The sequence below is a fragment of the Quercus lobata genome, chromosome 12 (genome assembly GCF_001633185.2).
Source record: "Quercus lobata isolate SW786 chromosome 12, ValleyOak3.0 Primary Assembly, whole genome shotgun sequence".
Classification (NCBI taxonomy): Eukaryota; Viridiplantae; Streptophyta; class Magnoliopsida; order Fagales; family Fagaceae; genus Quercus; species Quercus lobata.
Window position 1 is genome coordinate 18,058,582 of NC_044915.1, and position 12,385 is coordinate 18,070,966.

The 12,385-nt window shown below is 34.7% G+C and overlaps 2 protein-coding genes across 3 annotated transcripts; both read left to right on the forward strand.

The window, feature by feature from the left end:
* Nucleotides 1-949: 949 nt before the first annotated feature.
* LOC115971037 (LIM domain-containing protein WLIM2b-like) lies at nucleotides 950-2,785 on the forward strand. Its single transcript, XM_031090705.1, has 5 exons — nucleotides 950-1,268; nucleotides 1,472-1,571; nucleotides 1,679-1,701; nucleotides 1,807-1,896; nucleotides 2,235-2,785. The coding sequence occupies exons 1-5, from the start codon at nucleotides 1,134-1,136 to the stop codon at nucleotides 2,508-2,510; spliced, it is 624 nt and encodes a 207-aa protein (XP_030946565.1). The 5' UTR covers nucleotides 950-1,133; the 3' UTR covers nucleotides 2,511-2,785.
* A 1,318-nt stretch (nucleotides 2,786-4,103) lies between these two features.
* LOC115971036 lies at nucleotides 4,104-10,908 on the forward strand. Of its 2 annotated transcripts, none has more exons than XM_031090703.1 (14): nucleotides 4,104-4,530; nucleotides 4,789-5,559; nucleotides 5,639-5,766; nucleotides 5,846-5,966; nucleotides 6,056-6,154; nucleotides 6,288-6,581; nucleotides 6,654-6,761; nucleotides 7,785-7,856; nucleotides 8,110-8,196; nucleotides 8,513-8,584; nucleotides 8,686-8,775; nucleotides 9,511-9,618; nucleotides 10,299-10,367; nucleotides 10,511-10,908. In XM_031090703.1, the coding sequence occupies exons 1-14, from the start codon at nucleotides 4,273-4,275 to the stop codon at nucleotides 10,583-10,585; spliced, it is 2,352 nt and encodes a 783-aa protein (XP_030946563.1). In that variant the 5' UTR covers nucleotides 4,104-4,272; the 3' UTR covers nucleotides 10,586-10,908. The 2 variants fall into 2 exon arrangements, with proteins under 2 accessions (XP_030946563.1, XP_030946564.1); XM_031090704.1 differs by having other exon boundaries at nucleotides 5,648-5,766; nucleotides 10,511-10,838.
* Nucleotides 10,909-12,385: the final 1,477 nt, after the last annotated feature.

Here is a 12,385-nt window from a genome sequence, read left to right on the forward strand (position 1 = left end):
AAAATCCCCACTTTGATTTGAAGAAGTGGAAATAGACCTTGATAAACAATGGAATTCTTGTGAAATTTAGAGATGACTCTTTATTCTAGCAGAGTGTCAATAGGATTTTCTCTCTAAGTGTATGTCCCCTTTCTCATATGAGAAGCCTTTATTTATAGGCAACTTAATAGTATTTAATTTGGGAATTTTCTCTTAACATTTATTGAGAATTAATTATAAATTTAATTTGGTCTTTCATTTAATAAGAACTTTTTATATAGGACTTTTCTTCTGACGTTGCTATATGGCTTTCTTCATTTGATGTTGTCACGTGGCTTGATTTCATTCGCCAATCATCCACATTATCAATTTGAGATTAATTTTTTGTTTTAATTTGAGATTAATTTGATCACAAATATTTTATCATGAACAATCAAACGGTTATGAATACATCATAAAATTTTGATATCTACAGTATCATTTGTCAATAGGCAATGTCAATATCAGTCATCCAAAAACTCAATTACAAATCAACCCTTACATGAATATCTAATTCTATGTAAATGATTTGTATTAATGTACCACATTAATCCATGCACGTTCAAAAGAGCCAAGATTGGCAAATCATCTACTCAACGCTGCGAGAATATCTAATAATTCCTAATTGATTAACCGCATAATCCATAAGTCTCAAACTCTTACCTATGAATACTGATGATTGGCATATGACCAAGACATAGTAACTAACTTAATTAAGTTCCATATAAATAGAGGAAGGTTGTTACATTTTATCCTTAATTCTATCTAGACAATGTCTGAAGGACCTGGTCAGACTATTTTACATCTCCTATTGTATTAGAGCACTAAAATCTGTATGCTCCAAAAGGAATGGACCTGTTATCACCTGTCCTCCATATGGAACCTTTGCCGCTCATTGTTCCATTTCATTTTGGACCTTTGATATCTACCTTTGACATTCACAAGAAAAGGTCGTTAGCGATGATCTGGATGTGTGAATTCGTTTCAATCTCAAAAACTGAATTGAGATTAGAACTCCTATGATTTCTTGCTGAATGGCCATCTTTGCAAATATTTATTTAACATAAACAGATCAAAGTTCTGTTGTTAGTTTTGTATACTGCACAACAAAAAAGATGGCATTCAGTGGGACACTGCAGAAATGCAAGGCTTGCGACAAGACCGTTCATGTCATAGAATTGTTTACAGCTGATGGTGTTCCTTATCATAAGACCTGCTTTAAATGCAGTCACTGTAATGGAATTCTAGCGGTATGCTACATTTTTTTTTTCTCAATTTTGTTTTTCCTTTTCATTTTTGTTACATGGAAATTAGGGAAAAGAAGATTTAATTTCTTTTTTTTTGGGGGGGGTGGGGGGGAGACCAAAGCTTAAATGGTTAACAAAGATTTGAGAATGAGAACTTGGCTAGATTTTGAGGCATTCGTGTTCGGTGACATTTGTCTTAATTACAGATGAGCAGATACTCCTCCATGGATGGAGTCTTATACTGCAAGCCTCATTTCGAGCAACTCTTCAAGGAGACTGGTAGTTTCACTAAAAAATTCCAGACATGTAAGATCAATTTCGCCTTTAATTCTTATACCATTGGCATTATATATAGTCCTTTTATTTTCCAGTTTGAGGCTAACAATGTGTTATTTTCCATCATGGATGATCAGCTGGAAGGCCACAAAACGATCTGGTAAGTACAACTTCTATCTATTTCATATAGTCTCAATTCTCTGAAATATGTTTAATTAGTATGTTTCTTCATAACTTATGAACATTCTTTTCTTATTTTCTACAGAATCGTACGCCTAGCAAGCTCTCCTCCATGTTTTCTGGGACACAAGAGAAATGTGCAGTTTGCAAAAAAACAGTATACCCGCTGGAGAAAGTAATCCTGTCCTTGTCTTTTACTATTCCTGGTTCACAGCCATACCTTTTATTTTATCCATCTACAAAGGCATCATATGCACTCAGTCTCACACTCACACACACACGCATATATTGCACCATTGCACACACATGTATATATTAGAACATTTGATTTTGTACACATAGCACCAAGTGATTTGAAATTCAATTGTAATTTTATTTTTATTGCTTTGTAACAACTAAAAGAACCTTTTTTGTAATAGCTTACAGAAAGCTTCAAATTGCAGGTTTAATATAGATTTTATAAATGACATGGTGGGCCGAAAGACTAATCAAGTTGAACAAAATTTGTAATAGGTGACTATTGAGGGAGATTTTTATCACAAGTCATGCTTCAGGTGTGCTCATGGTCGCTGTTTCCTTACACAATCATCCTATGCTTCTTTGGATGGATTTCTGTACTGCAAGCACCACTTTTCTCAATTGTTCAAGGAGAAGGGAAGCTACAATCATCTAACCAAAACTGCTTCACTGAAAAAAAATGGAGCAGTGTTACCTGAAGTGAAACATGAGGAAAAAACAAAACTATCAACAGTACCAGAAGCAGAACCTCGACAGGACCACGAGCAATAGTAAAAATGTGCACCATTAGTGTCATCAACTTCCTTCTTGTTCTCATTTCTCCAGGGACACTACGCCATGTGATTTGGGTTTGGCACTGCCCATTTAGCACAGTGCGTCATGAAGAAGTTCTTGTGTGATTGGTTCATCTGTGTTTGTAACTAAGTTTTGTTTTGTTTATTTTGTTTGTTTTGCCTTTTTCTTTTTGCCCCCTTGACGGGGCATTTAAATGTTTTGTGGAAAGGACTCAAAGATCTTGTAATGAATTAAATTAATTTATTGCTTCATAAGTCATTCATATCACCGAGATCTTGTAATAACATTGTGTATTCTACTTTAGTGAACAAAGATTTAAATCACTTTTCTTCTATTAGTTAATCCAATTATATATCTATACACGCATATAATGTTGAGTTTGAGTTACACCTGATATAACTAAGCAACATTATACCACCTAATAACTTGTTATTGAATTCATATTTTGAAAATCTCACTGTTGAATTGCATGTTTTATATGCTCTTAACATGCATGTCAATTTCGGATGGCGTAATATTACTTAAAGTTACACCAGGTGTAACGTGACACAATTTTGGAACTTTATGTATTGAGTACAACCTTTATTCGACAATAGTTTTTTTCTTCTTGACATAAATTAATCTCTCTCTCTCTCTCTCTCTCTCTCTCATGATAAAGATATAGGTTATTATGTGTAAGAGCCCTAGAGACCCATGTATATTGTCGGCTTATATTAGGCTAACCCTTAATTACTATAAATATGCTACTTAGGGTTCATCATTGCAGCACAACCTTTTTTTTTTTTTTTTTTGAAAGAATTATTGTAACACACTTGATCATATACTAAAAATATAGTTGTGGATGTAGATCATTAGGTTGAAGTACATAATCCTCGTGTTCTCCCTTTTCTCTTACTTTCGTTCTTTGCATCTCAACATCAATTTCATAATATTTTCTTCTTCAATTTTAACAAATCATATAATTAATTATCAAGTAACTAATGGGGAAAAAAAAGGCACATCAGAGCAGCTATAAAAGCTTGATTGGTCTAACACATTTTTTATGTTTCCAATAAAGGTATCTGGAGTTCCATTGTAACTAGTATTAAATTATTGAAAAAAAAAAAAAAAGAAGGTATAAATAGCATGTTCATGTTTTTTGCTAAACTAAATAGCATTTTCATGTATCTGTGAAAGATGTTGAGATCATATGTTGTTCACTCGAGCTTGAGTGAAACTTTTGCAGGGAAAAAGAAGAAGAACTACTTTATTTCTATATTTCTTTGTTTTTTATTTATTTATTTCTAATTATTATATATTTACATATTATTATGTAAAAATCGTAAGGGCAAAGCCCGTCATTCCACACTAGTAGGAAGTGCAGTTTGCCGAAAACTCTCATTCATTGCGCATCACCTTATCTCATCGGTTTGAGGTAGTTTTAGACCGTGCAATGCTTTAAGGTTTGGTCCCAAAAAAAAAAAAAAACTCTAGTAGTATTCTACGGATCTACGGAGTTTAACAACTCTAATCGAATGATATAATGCCACGTGGCTTTCCCCCAAATAGAAATAGAGTGCCCCTATTCTCTTTCCCCCTCCCTACTCGTTCTATTTCTATCTATCCGAATTCGGATTCCCTTGTCACCCAATCCACAACTCCCAAGCTCCTCCTTAAACACTCACACTCAGAGACTGACACAGCTATGCATTTCATTTTGGACGCAACCACCGTCTGATGAACACCACACTCAGAAAGAATGGACGGTCTAATTGGTCTCACCAACAACACCTTCTTTACCCGTATTATCCATTCATTTTCATCCACAGCCACAGCCACAGCCAGAACCAGAACCAGAACCATCTCTTTAACTCGAAAATCCCAGAATGGAAAATTCATAGTTTCAGCTTCTAAAGAAGGAGACACTCCCAAAAATCCTAAACTTGATCGCTTGGACCAAATGGAGCTCAATTTCGGTCAGTTGCTTGGCGAGGACCCCAAACTCACTCTTGCTAAGGTTTCCCTCTTTCTCTATTATTTACATACACGTACACATACACATGCACAATGACAATGACAAAGTTAGTGCTTCAGATAATGGTGTAGAAAAGCAAACCCACATGTATTTTGTTCACTACATAGCCGTAGTTCACTGCAAAGTTGTTGTATTTTGTTCTTTTTGGATTATGTATTGTTTATTCTAATTATGTGTGTGTAGCGTTTGCTTGTAGTTTTAGTCATTTTATACTGAAAATTGTATGTTTTGGTGATTCAGATAATGGGTAGGAAAGCAAACCCAGATGCTTCGTATCTTGAAATTGAGAAAAAATTTTATAAGAAAAAGGGTAAGTTAGTGGAAATTAAGGAGGTTCCGTTTGACGGGTCGAAGGAAGTGCAGACTTCCAGTTCTTTGGATGGTTTGGATTTGGTTCGACCTGTGCCAAAGAAAGGATTCGCATTTAAAGCTGATGATAAGCTGATGGAGATGAAAAAACCAAGCAAACCAGTTGGGAAGGCAGTGGGTAGTAACAAAAGTAGTATTCCTAATGTTATCTTGAGAAAACCAACCGTGTTTAATGAGGATGATGTTGGAGAAAAGCCATCAAGGTTGAGGATTAAACCGAATTTGTCATTGAAAATGGGGAATGGACAAGTGAAAGATAGATTTAGTGACATGACGCTATTGAGGAAGCCGGAGCCAGTAACTGTCAATCAATCTATTGAGAAGAAACAAGAGCCCTGTGGTAATGTGGATGACAAAGTAGTTGATGATCTTGAATCAAAGATGAGGAGAGAAGAAGCAAATGACAAAGTTAGTGATTTTGCACTGTTAAAAAAGCCTGAACCTATGAGTGTCAACACAAATCTTGAGAATAATAGACAGCAATTTAGGAGTGTAGAAGTTACAGTCCAGGATGATATTGAAGAGAATGCTTTGTCAGGCTTATCAGAATTTACTGCAACTGCCAACACAACAAAGAACAATTATGAGGAGATCATGGATGGCTTAATTTCAAATGGAAGCAAACAAGACAATGACTTTGTTGTAGGTATTGCTCTATATTGCATTTTACAATTTTAATTAGTTGAAATTGTCAACATTAACATTTTGCTTGGCCTTTTAGGGATTACAGTCACTCAAGCTGAGTGATATGGGGTCCAGTCAGGAGATTACTGCTTTGAGTGATACCTATGCAGTTGATTCCAGAGTCAAGTTGTCCACGGAAGCTGCACTACAAGGAAAACCAAAAAGGTAGTTGAAGTCATTCTTTTGATTTGTTGATTTCTTTTGTTGCTAGTTTTCTTTTCATAAGCAGGTTGCTTTATTATAGATTAAACCAGTCTGTGAAAAGAACACAAAAGTCTAATAGAGAAGAGACAGTTTTTGTGAATTCTAAAGGTGATGGTGATGCTGTTGAGTTAAACAATCTTGTTGCTACATCACCTTTGGAGGTTAGATTAATTTCATTGTATAGTTTTGTTTTATTTGAGCAATGGTGTGAGATGGTCCTTGGTGTTCATTGTATGTGTTTCATTTGTAGGAAAGTGGAGAAACTGATTGGACTAAGGCAGAAGATCTGGTTAAGACAGGAAATAGGGGAGAAGTGGAATTAATAAGCTGTAGCACCAGAGGTTTTGTTGTAAGTGTACTTTAGCCAGCAATCAAAAATAAGTTTTAGTATAAGCTGCTTGCTTCTCCTTTGCAATACTCATTTACAAGTTAATAATTTCCATTTGTATTACCTTTTTGAATCTGATTGGACCATTTTGCAGGTATCTTTTGGTTCATTGGTAGGGTTTTTGCCATACCGAAATCTTGCCGCCAAGTGGAAGTTCTTAGCTTTTGAGTCATGGTTGAGACAAAAGGGCGTAGACCCATCAATGTATAGACAAAATTTAGGAATTATTGGAAGTTATGATGTAGCAAACAAGACACTTAACTTGAGCTTAGATCAAGAAGTTGATCTAAAAATCGGGGGAGAAATATCAGCAGATATGAAGTTGGAAGATCTTCTTAGAGTTTATGATCAAGAGAAAATCAAATTCTTGTCGTCATTTGTGGGCCAGGTTTGGAAAAATTGATTTGATGTTGAAACTTGACTATTTTATTGTGGATATTGATCAACTTTGTACTTGCAGAGACTCAAAGTAAATGTGATGTTGGCAGAAAGAAGATCTAGAAAGCTTATATTTTCAGCAAGGCCAAAAGAGAAAGAAGAGCTGGTTGAGAAAAAGAAAATTCTCATGGTTAGGGGATATCTCCAGCAGTGACATTTCTTGTATTCTTTTGTTTGTCCTTGTTGTGTTTGTACACTTGCTCTTTAAGTTACCTATCAAAAAAGAAAATACTTGCTCTTTTTTAGTGCTTTTAAAAAACTATCACATTGTGGCAGCAATAACTATATCCATCATATGAAATTTAAGGTTTATTAATCTTTAGTTTTTCATGTTTTTTCTTTTCATATTTTAGCATGCAAAGGGTGCTGGTAAAATATAGTATTTTATGAACATATAAATATATGCTTAGACTTTTTAGGATTTAATTTTGTTTGCATTTATTTTCATATTTAATGTAGATGATTACGAGTCATTTCCTTTCATTATTAGGTTACAGTTATTTCCTTTCCCTCCAAGATGTAATTTAGGTATCCTATTTAAAGACCCCAAAATTCACTATTGTAAATGGCTGATCATTGATTAATAAAATTGGGTTGGAAGTTTCTTTTAGTGCTCGGTGTTGACTTCCAACAAACCTAGGTGTCAGTATCTAGGTTCCTATCATTCTTCCAATGCTTGGTGCTAAAGCCAAGGTTTTATTTTTCTTTCCCACTTGGTGCTAATTCCAAGCAACCCTAGGTACTGCTTCCAGACAACCTTAGGCGCTGACTCCTTGGTTCTTATTATTCTCTCTACGTTTGGAGTTGACTCCAAGCAACCCCAAGTGTTGATTCCTAGGTTTAGATCCTTATTTTTTTCCTTTTGGTTTCCAAACACTAAGCCCCTTTGAGAGTTTATTGTTCTGCACCCCTGTTGTTGGTAGGAAGTGTGATAGTATCTTTTAGTACCTAAAAGCATACTAAAGGGGTTTACTTTTCTGGCTAGAAGCTTGATGGGAAATTGAACCTTTCAAGCTCAACATGACATATCCTTCGCATTTTTTTTTTCTAAATGGACATCTGTGTTACTCTGCTGTATTTTAAGAAGCTAGTTTATTATTATAACTTCTTATGAATTTGAGTTATCACAATCTTGTGCCATTTCTTGTAACAGGCTAAACTTCAAGTGGGGGACGTTGTGAAATGTTGCATCAAGAAGATTACTTATTTTGGTATTTTTGTGGAGGTAATTAGTCAAAGGTTTGCTGCTCCTGTTTCTTCAAATCATTAATATTGCAGTTTGTATGGAGCTTTTAAACACAGAAGGGGTGTTGGTTAACATATTGAAATACCATGTTGTGTGGTTTTGAGCTACCTGCTGTCATACTTTTTAAATGGGTTACAACCCCTACTTCTAAACATAGAACTATGAATTTGAGGTATGGAGTTCTTGGCAGATTCTCTTTTATCAAATTTTTTACTTAACTTTACTAGTGCAGGTTGAAGAAGTGCCTGCATTAATTCATCAGACAGAAGTATCATGGGATGCCACTCTGGACCCTGTATCATATTTCAAAATTGGTCAGGTATAGTACTTTACTGAAGGATCAAGCTATAACAAATGAAGTGTTATCATTTCACTCTATGTTACTGAGACGAATTCTGGTATTTTGGTTTCATTTGATGAATCTTGGCTGGGTATAATGTTGTATATCTTCCTGTCAATCGTTATGTGTCTTTCTTATTTGTCATCTCGTTTCAGTGCTTTACATAAGGCAAAGATCACTTTACATATTCTCCGTAGTTTTACATAAGGCAAAGATCACTTTACATATTCTCCGTAGTTGTGGCTACGTCTTCTCTAATTTGTTTGGATTTGAAAGAAAATCTTTCTGGTCTCAGGTCGTGGAGGCAAAAGTTCACCAATTGGATTTTACACTTGAACGCATTTTTTTGTCATTGAAGGAGATTACGGTAACTAATAATTTTTTTTTGTCTTCTCTATGTTTGAATTGCTATTTCAGTTTATGAAAATGTATAAATTATATACCAAAACAAATTCTTTTCTGTTGCAGCCAGATCCATTGATTGAGACCTTGGAGTCTGTGGTTGGTGGTCGTGATCCCTTGGATGGGAGATTACAAGCAGCCCAAGCAGAAACTGAGGTTATTGTTTTCACCCTTAGTAGGATTCTTTTTCAAGTGCCCTATGAGTAGGAGCATTGATGCAAAGACAATTTTATTTAATTTTAGAAGTTGATTGTCTATACTATTAGTCCATTGGATTTTATTTTAGGTCTTCTAAACTAATTAGGTTATTATTATTTTATTTTATCTTCTAGAGCCAAGGTTATTTTTGTAGTTCAATAATTAGTTTTTGGCCCAAGTCAATCAGGACTAAGGTTTAGTCCTAGTAGTAATGCAACCAAATTTATGATGAGTTAAATTTTTATAGGAACTTTTCTGTGGCTTGCTGCTAAGACAATTTTTAAATTTACCATCTTACTTGGTGCTGTTGCAAGCAATTTTGATGTCGTTTCATTGGTTTAACATATAAATAATGAAAGAGCTAACTGAAAAGTTTTTTCAAAATTCACTTTATATTACATTACTTATGAAAAGTGCATAACAATCAAAATAGTTTCTCTAACAAAATTACTTAAGTGATTTAGGAAAAAAAAAATGAAAAGTTTTTTTCAAAATTCACTTTATATTACATTACTTAGGAAAAGTGCATAACAATCAAAATAGTTTCTCTAAAAAAATTACTTTAGTGATTTAGGAAAAAAAAACGAGAACATTTTATTTTTATATAGCACTATTGTATAATTGGAATATTCTGCACTTGGTTTTACCATATCTTATCCTTACCATGTGATTTATATTTGGTATTTTGAGCAGTGGGCTGATGTGGATACTCTTATCAAAGAATTGCAACAGATTGAAGGGATCCAGTCTGCATCAAAAGGCCGTTTTTTCTTGAGCCCAGGTTTAGCTCCAACATTTCAGGTACAAAGATCTAGATTCCGAGATACAATGCGATGGGGAAAATATTTAATAAGTGATAAAATTTTTAAAAAGAAGATATTTGCTTCAAGAAGTGCCAGTTCACAATTTGTTGTCACTGATTAAATTTTTGGCTAATGAATCTTTTGCAATATGTTTAGTAAATTTGAGTTTGTGCCACTATTTATTGGGATTAAGTGAAGGTTTAAAATCCTACATATGGATGCGAAAGAGGTCGTTGGAATGCTCACTGTGTGAATAAGTCAATAAGATAATCATAGGGGCATTCTCCTACTTGTTACATGTTCTGGTTCTTTTGACTATACTGGCAATACCAAGGATAGCCTGTCTTGTCACATAACCTACATAACACACTCCAATGGGTCTTGAACCCACGACCTCATCCTCATCCTCATCCTCACACTTATAAGGATAGGAAGTGCCAGTTGGCTAGAACTCATTGGCACCTTCACTACTGAACATCTAAACAAACTACTTCTGGTTTGGTCCAAGCCATCGGTTATATCTTCTTAATGATATATGAAGGAAACTGTAAACAACACTTTACCATCCCCATCCAGCTTATACTAACCTAAAATTTCTGTTTATTATTTCGCCGAATATTTTTGGCCTTTTTGTGTTAGACTCGATTCATAAAATGTCTCATTTATCGTCTGGTGCAGGTGTATATGGCATCCATGTTTGAGAATCAGTACAAGCTACTTGCTAGATCTGGAAACAAAGTACGAGAGGTAAATATTTCAGAATTTTTCTTGTCTGGCTGCTGTCCAACAGAACTAGATTACTCAAGCTCCCATCTCTTTCCTCCATTATCCAGAAATTTGATCTTGCAAAACTTAAATATTCTCATCCTTCTGTGCGCTATTTTGAGCAGGTGATAGTTCAAACATCACTGGGTAAGGAAGAGATGAAATCTGCAATCCTAACATGTACCAACAAGGTGGAATAGTTGTTTGTCACTCTCTGGTGATTGTAAATTTCATTGGGGAATGCACATATGACTCTGGGAGTCATCTTGGGAAATCCAGAGGAAAAATATTACGGGGAAATCATTTACAACGCAACAAGGGTCAGAATTTTCTTGTTCATTTATAGAGGCAAATTTCTGTAAATTCTTTCAAGTCGTAATGTAAAATTATAAATATATAATCGTTCTTATTTTGATCCAGTATGTCAGTTATACCGTTACTTCTTTATTGATATGTGAATTTGAAATAATTAGGTGTGAGATATCATTTCAAATCTATAACAAGTGTTCCTAATTCTATTTAATCAAAATTGCAAGAACTCCAAAGTTCACATGATCAAGTGTTATTAAATTTATATCAAGCAATTTACATTAGTAATTGTCTTCAAATCTCTTAATTTTAAATCATTGAACCCTTACACAAACTCATAGCAATCCGTACTTAATGAATATATCTAGCAGTGATATGGAACCTTTGTTTATTTAAGAAGATGGGAATGGGAATGTCCTTATTATGAAGATAGAAATGGGAATGTCCTTATACAAATTTGTTGCTATAATAATGCTCTCTCTCTCTCTCTCTCTTAATGTTACTAAGCTATAAGATTCTTGGCCTTAATGTTCTCTCTGTACATAAGAGCATTAGCATCTGAAATGTCAAAAGAATTCTATTTTACACCCTAAAAACTTTATTTATTTTCCTATATAATTTTACAACTCTACCAACATTCCAATTTCTATTTTTATATACAATTTAATAAAATAATATAAACTATGCCAACAAATAATATAATCAAATCAATTCTAAATTCTCACTTCTCTTTTGTCTATTTTTTTACTCTATTCCTTTCTCTCCATTTTTCCATTTTGCTACTGCTACTGCCTACTAGAGTCTTGCTCTCAGTCTTGCTTTCCTCTCCACTCCCAACAACAAACCCATCCATACCAAAATCAACAAGCCCAGCAACCAAACCAGAAACCAAATCCATCCATACCCAACCTTATCAAAGCATCCAAACCCAAAATAAGTAGACACATTCCAAAATCATCCAAAACCAACAAATAAACTCAAATCAGATGAACCAAAAACTAACAATTCAAACCCAGCCCACACCGATTTAACAACCTATAGCCACCACCAATTCAACAACCCAGCCAACACCCAAACAAGCACCACCGATTCAAACCCAGCCACCATCGAAGGGACCCACATCGATTCAATACCGGAATTGAAATCTAGCCAACACCAAACCCAGCAACCACCAAGTCTCCACGATTCAATACCCACGGCCATCCACCACACCAATCCCAACTGCACAGCCCTAGTCCACCACTACAAAAACCCACCACCACACAAACCCACTGCACAAACCCAATGCCGATCCGAAGAAAAGAGAAAAGGAAGAAGAGAGAATGAGAGAAAGAAAGAAGAGAAAAGGAAGCAGAGAGATAATCTGAAAGTGAGGATGAGATTAGAGGTTTAGGCGTGTATGATTGATTTTGAAGGGAGAGACAAGGATAGATATTTTGAATAAAATAATAATTTTTTGTTTCCATCCGGAGATATAGTTGGTTCTAAATTTGAGAACCAACGGTTCATAATTGTTAAAAAAATACAGGTATCCAAACCCGGGTGTTGCTCATTTTTAGTTGGTTGGTTGCTAAAATAACAATGGTTGTTTATACCCCCAATGCTAATGCTCTATTATTTGTGGTGTGGCAGCTCCAAATTCTCTCTCTCTCTCTCTCTCTTAATGTTAGTTATAAGACTCTTGGCTTTAA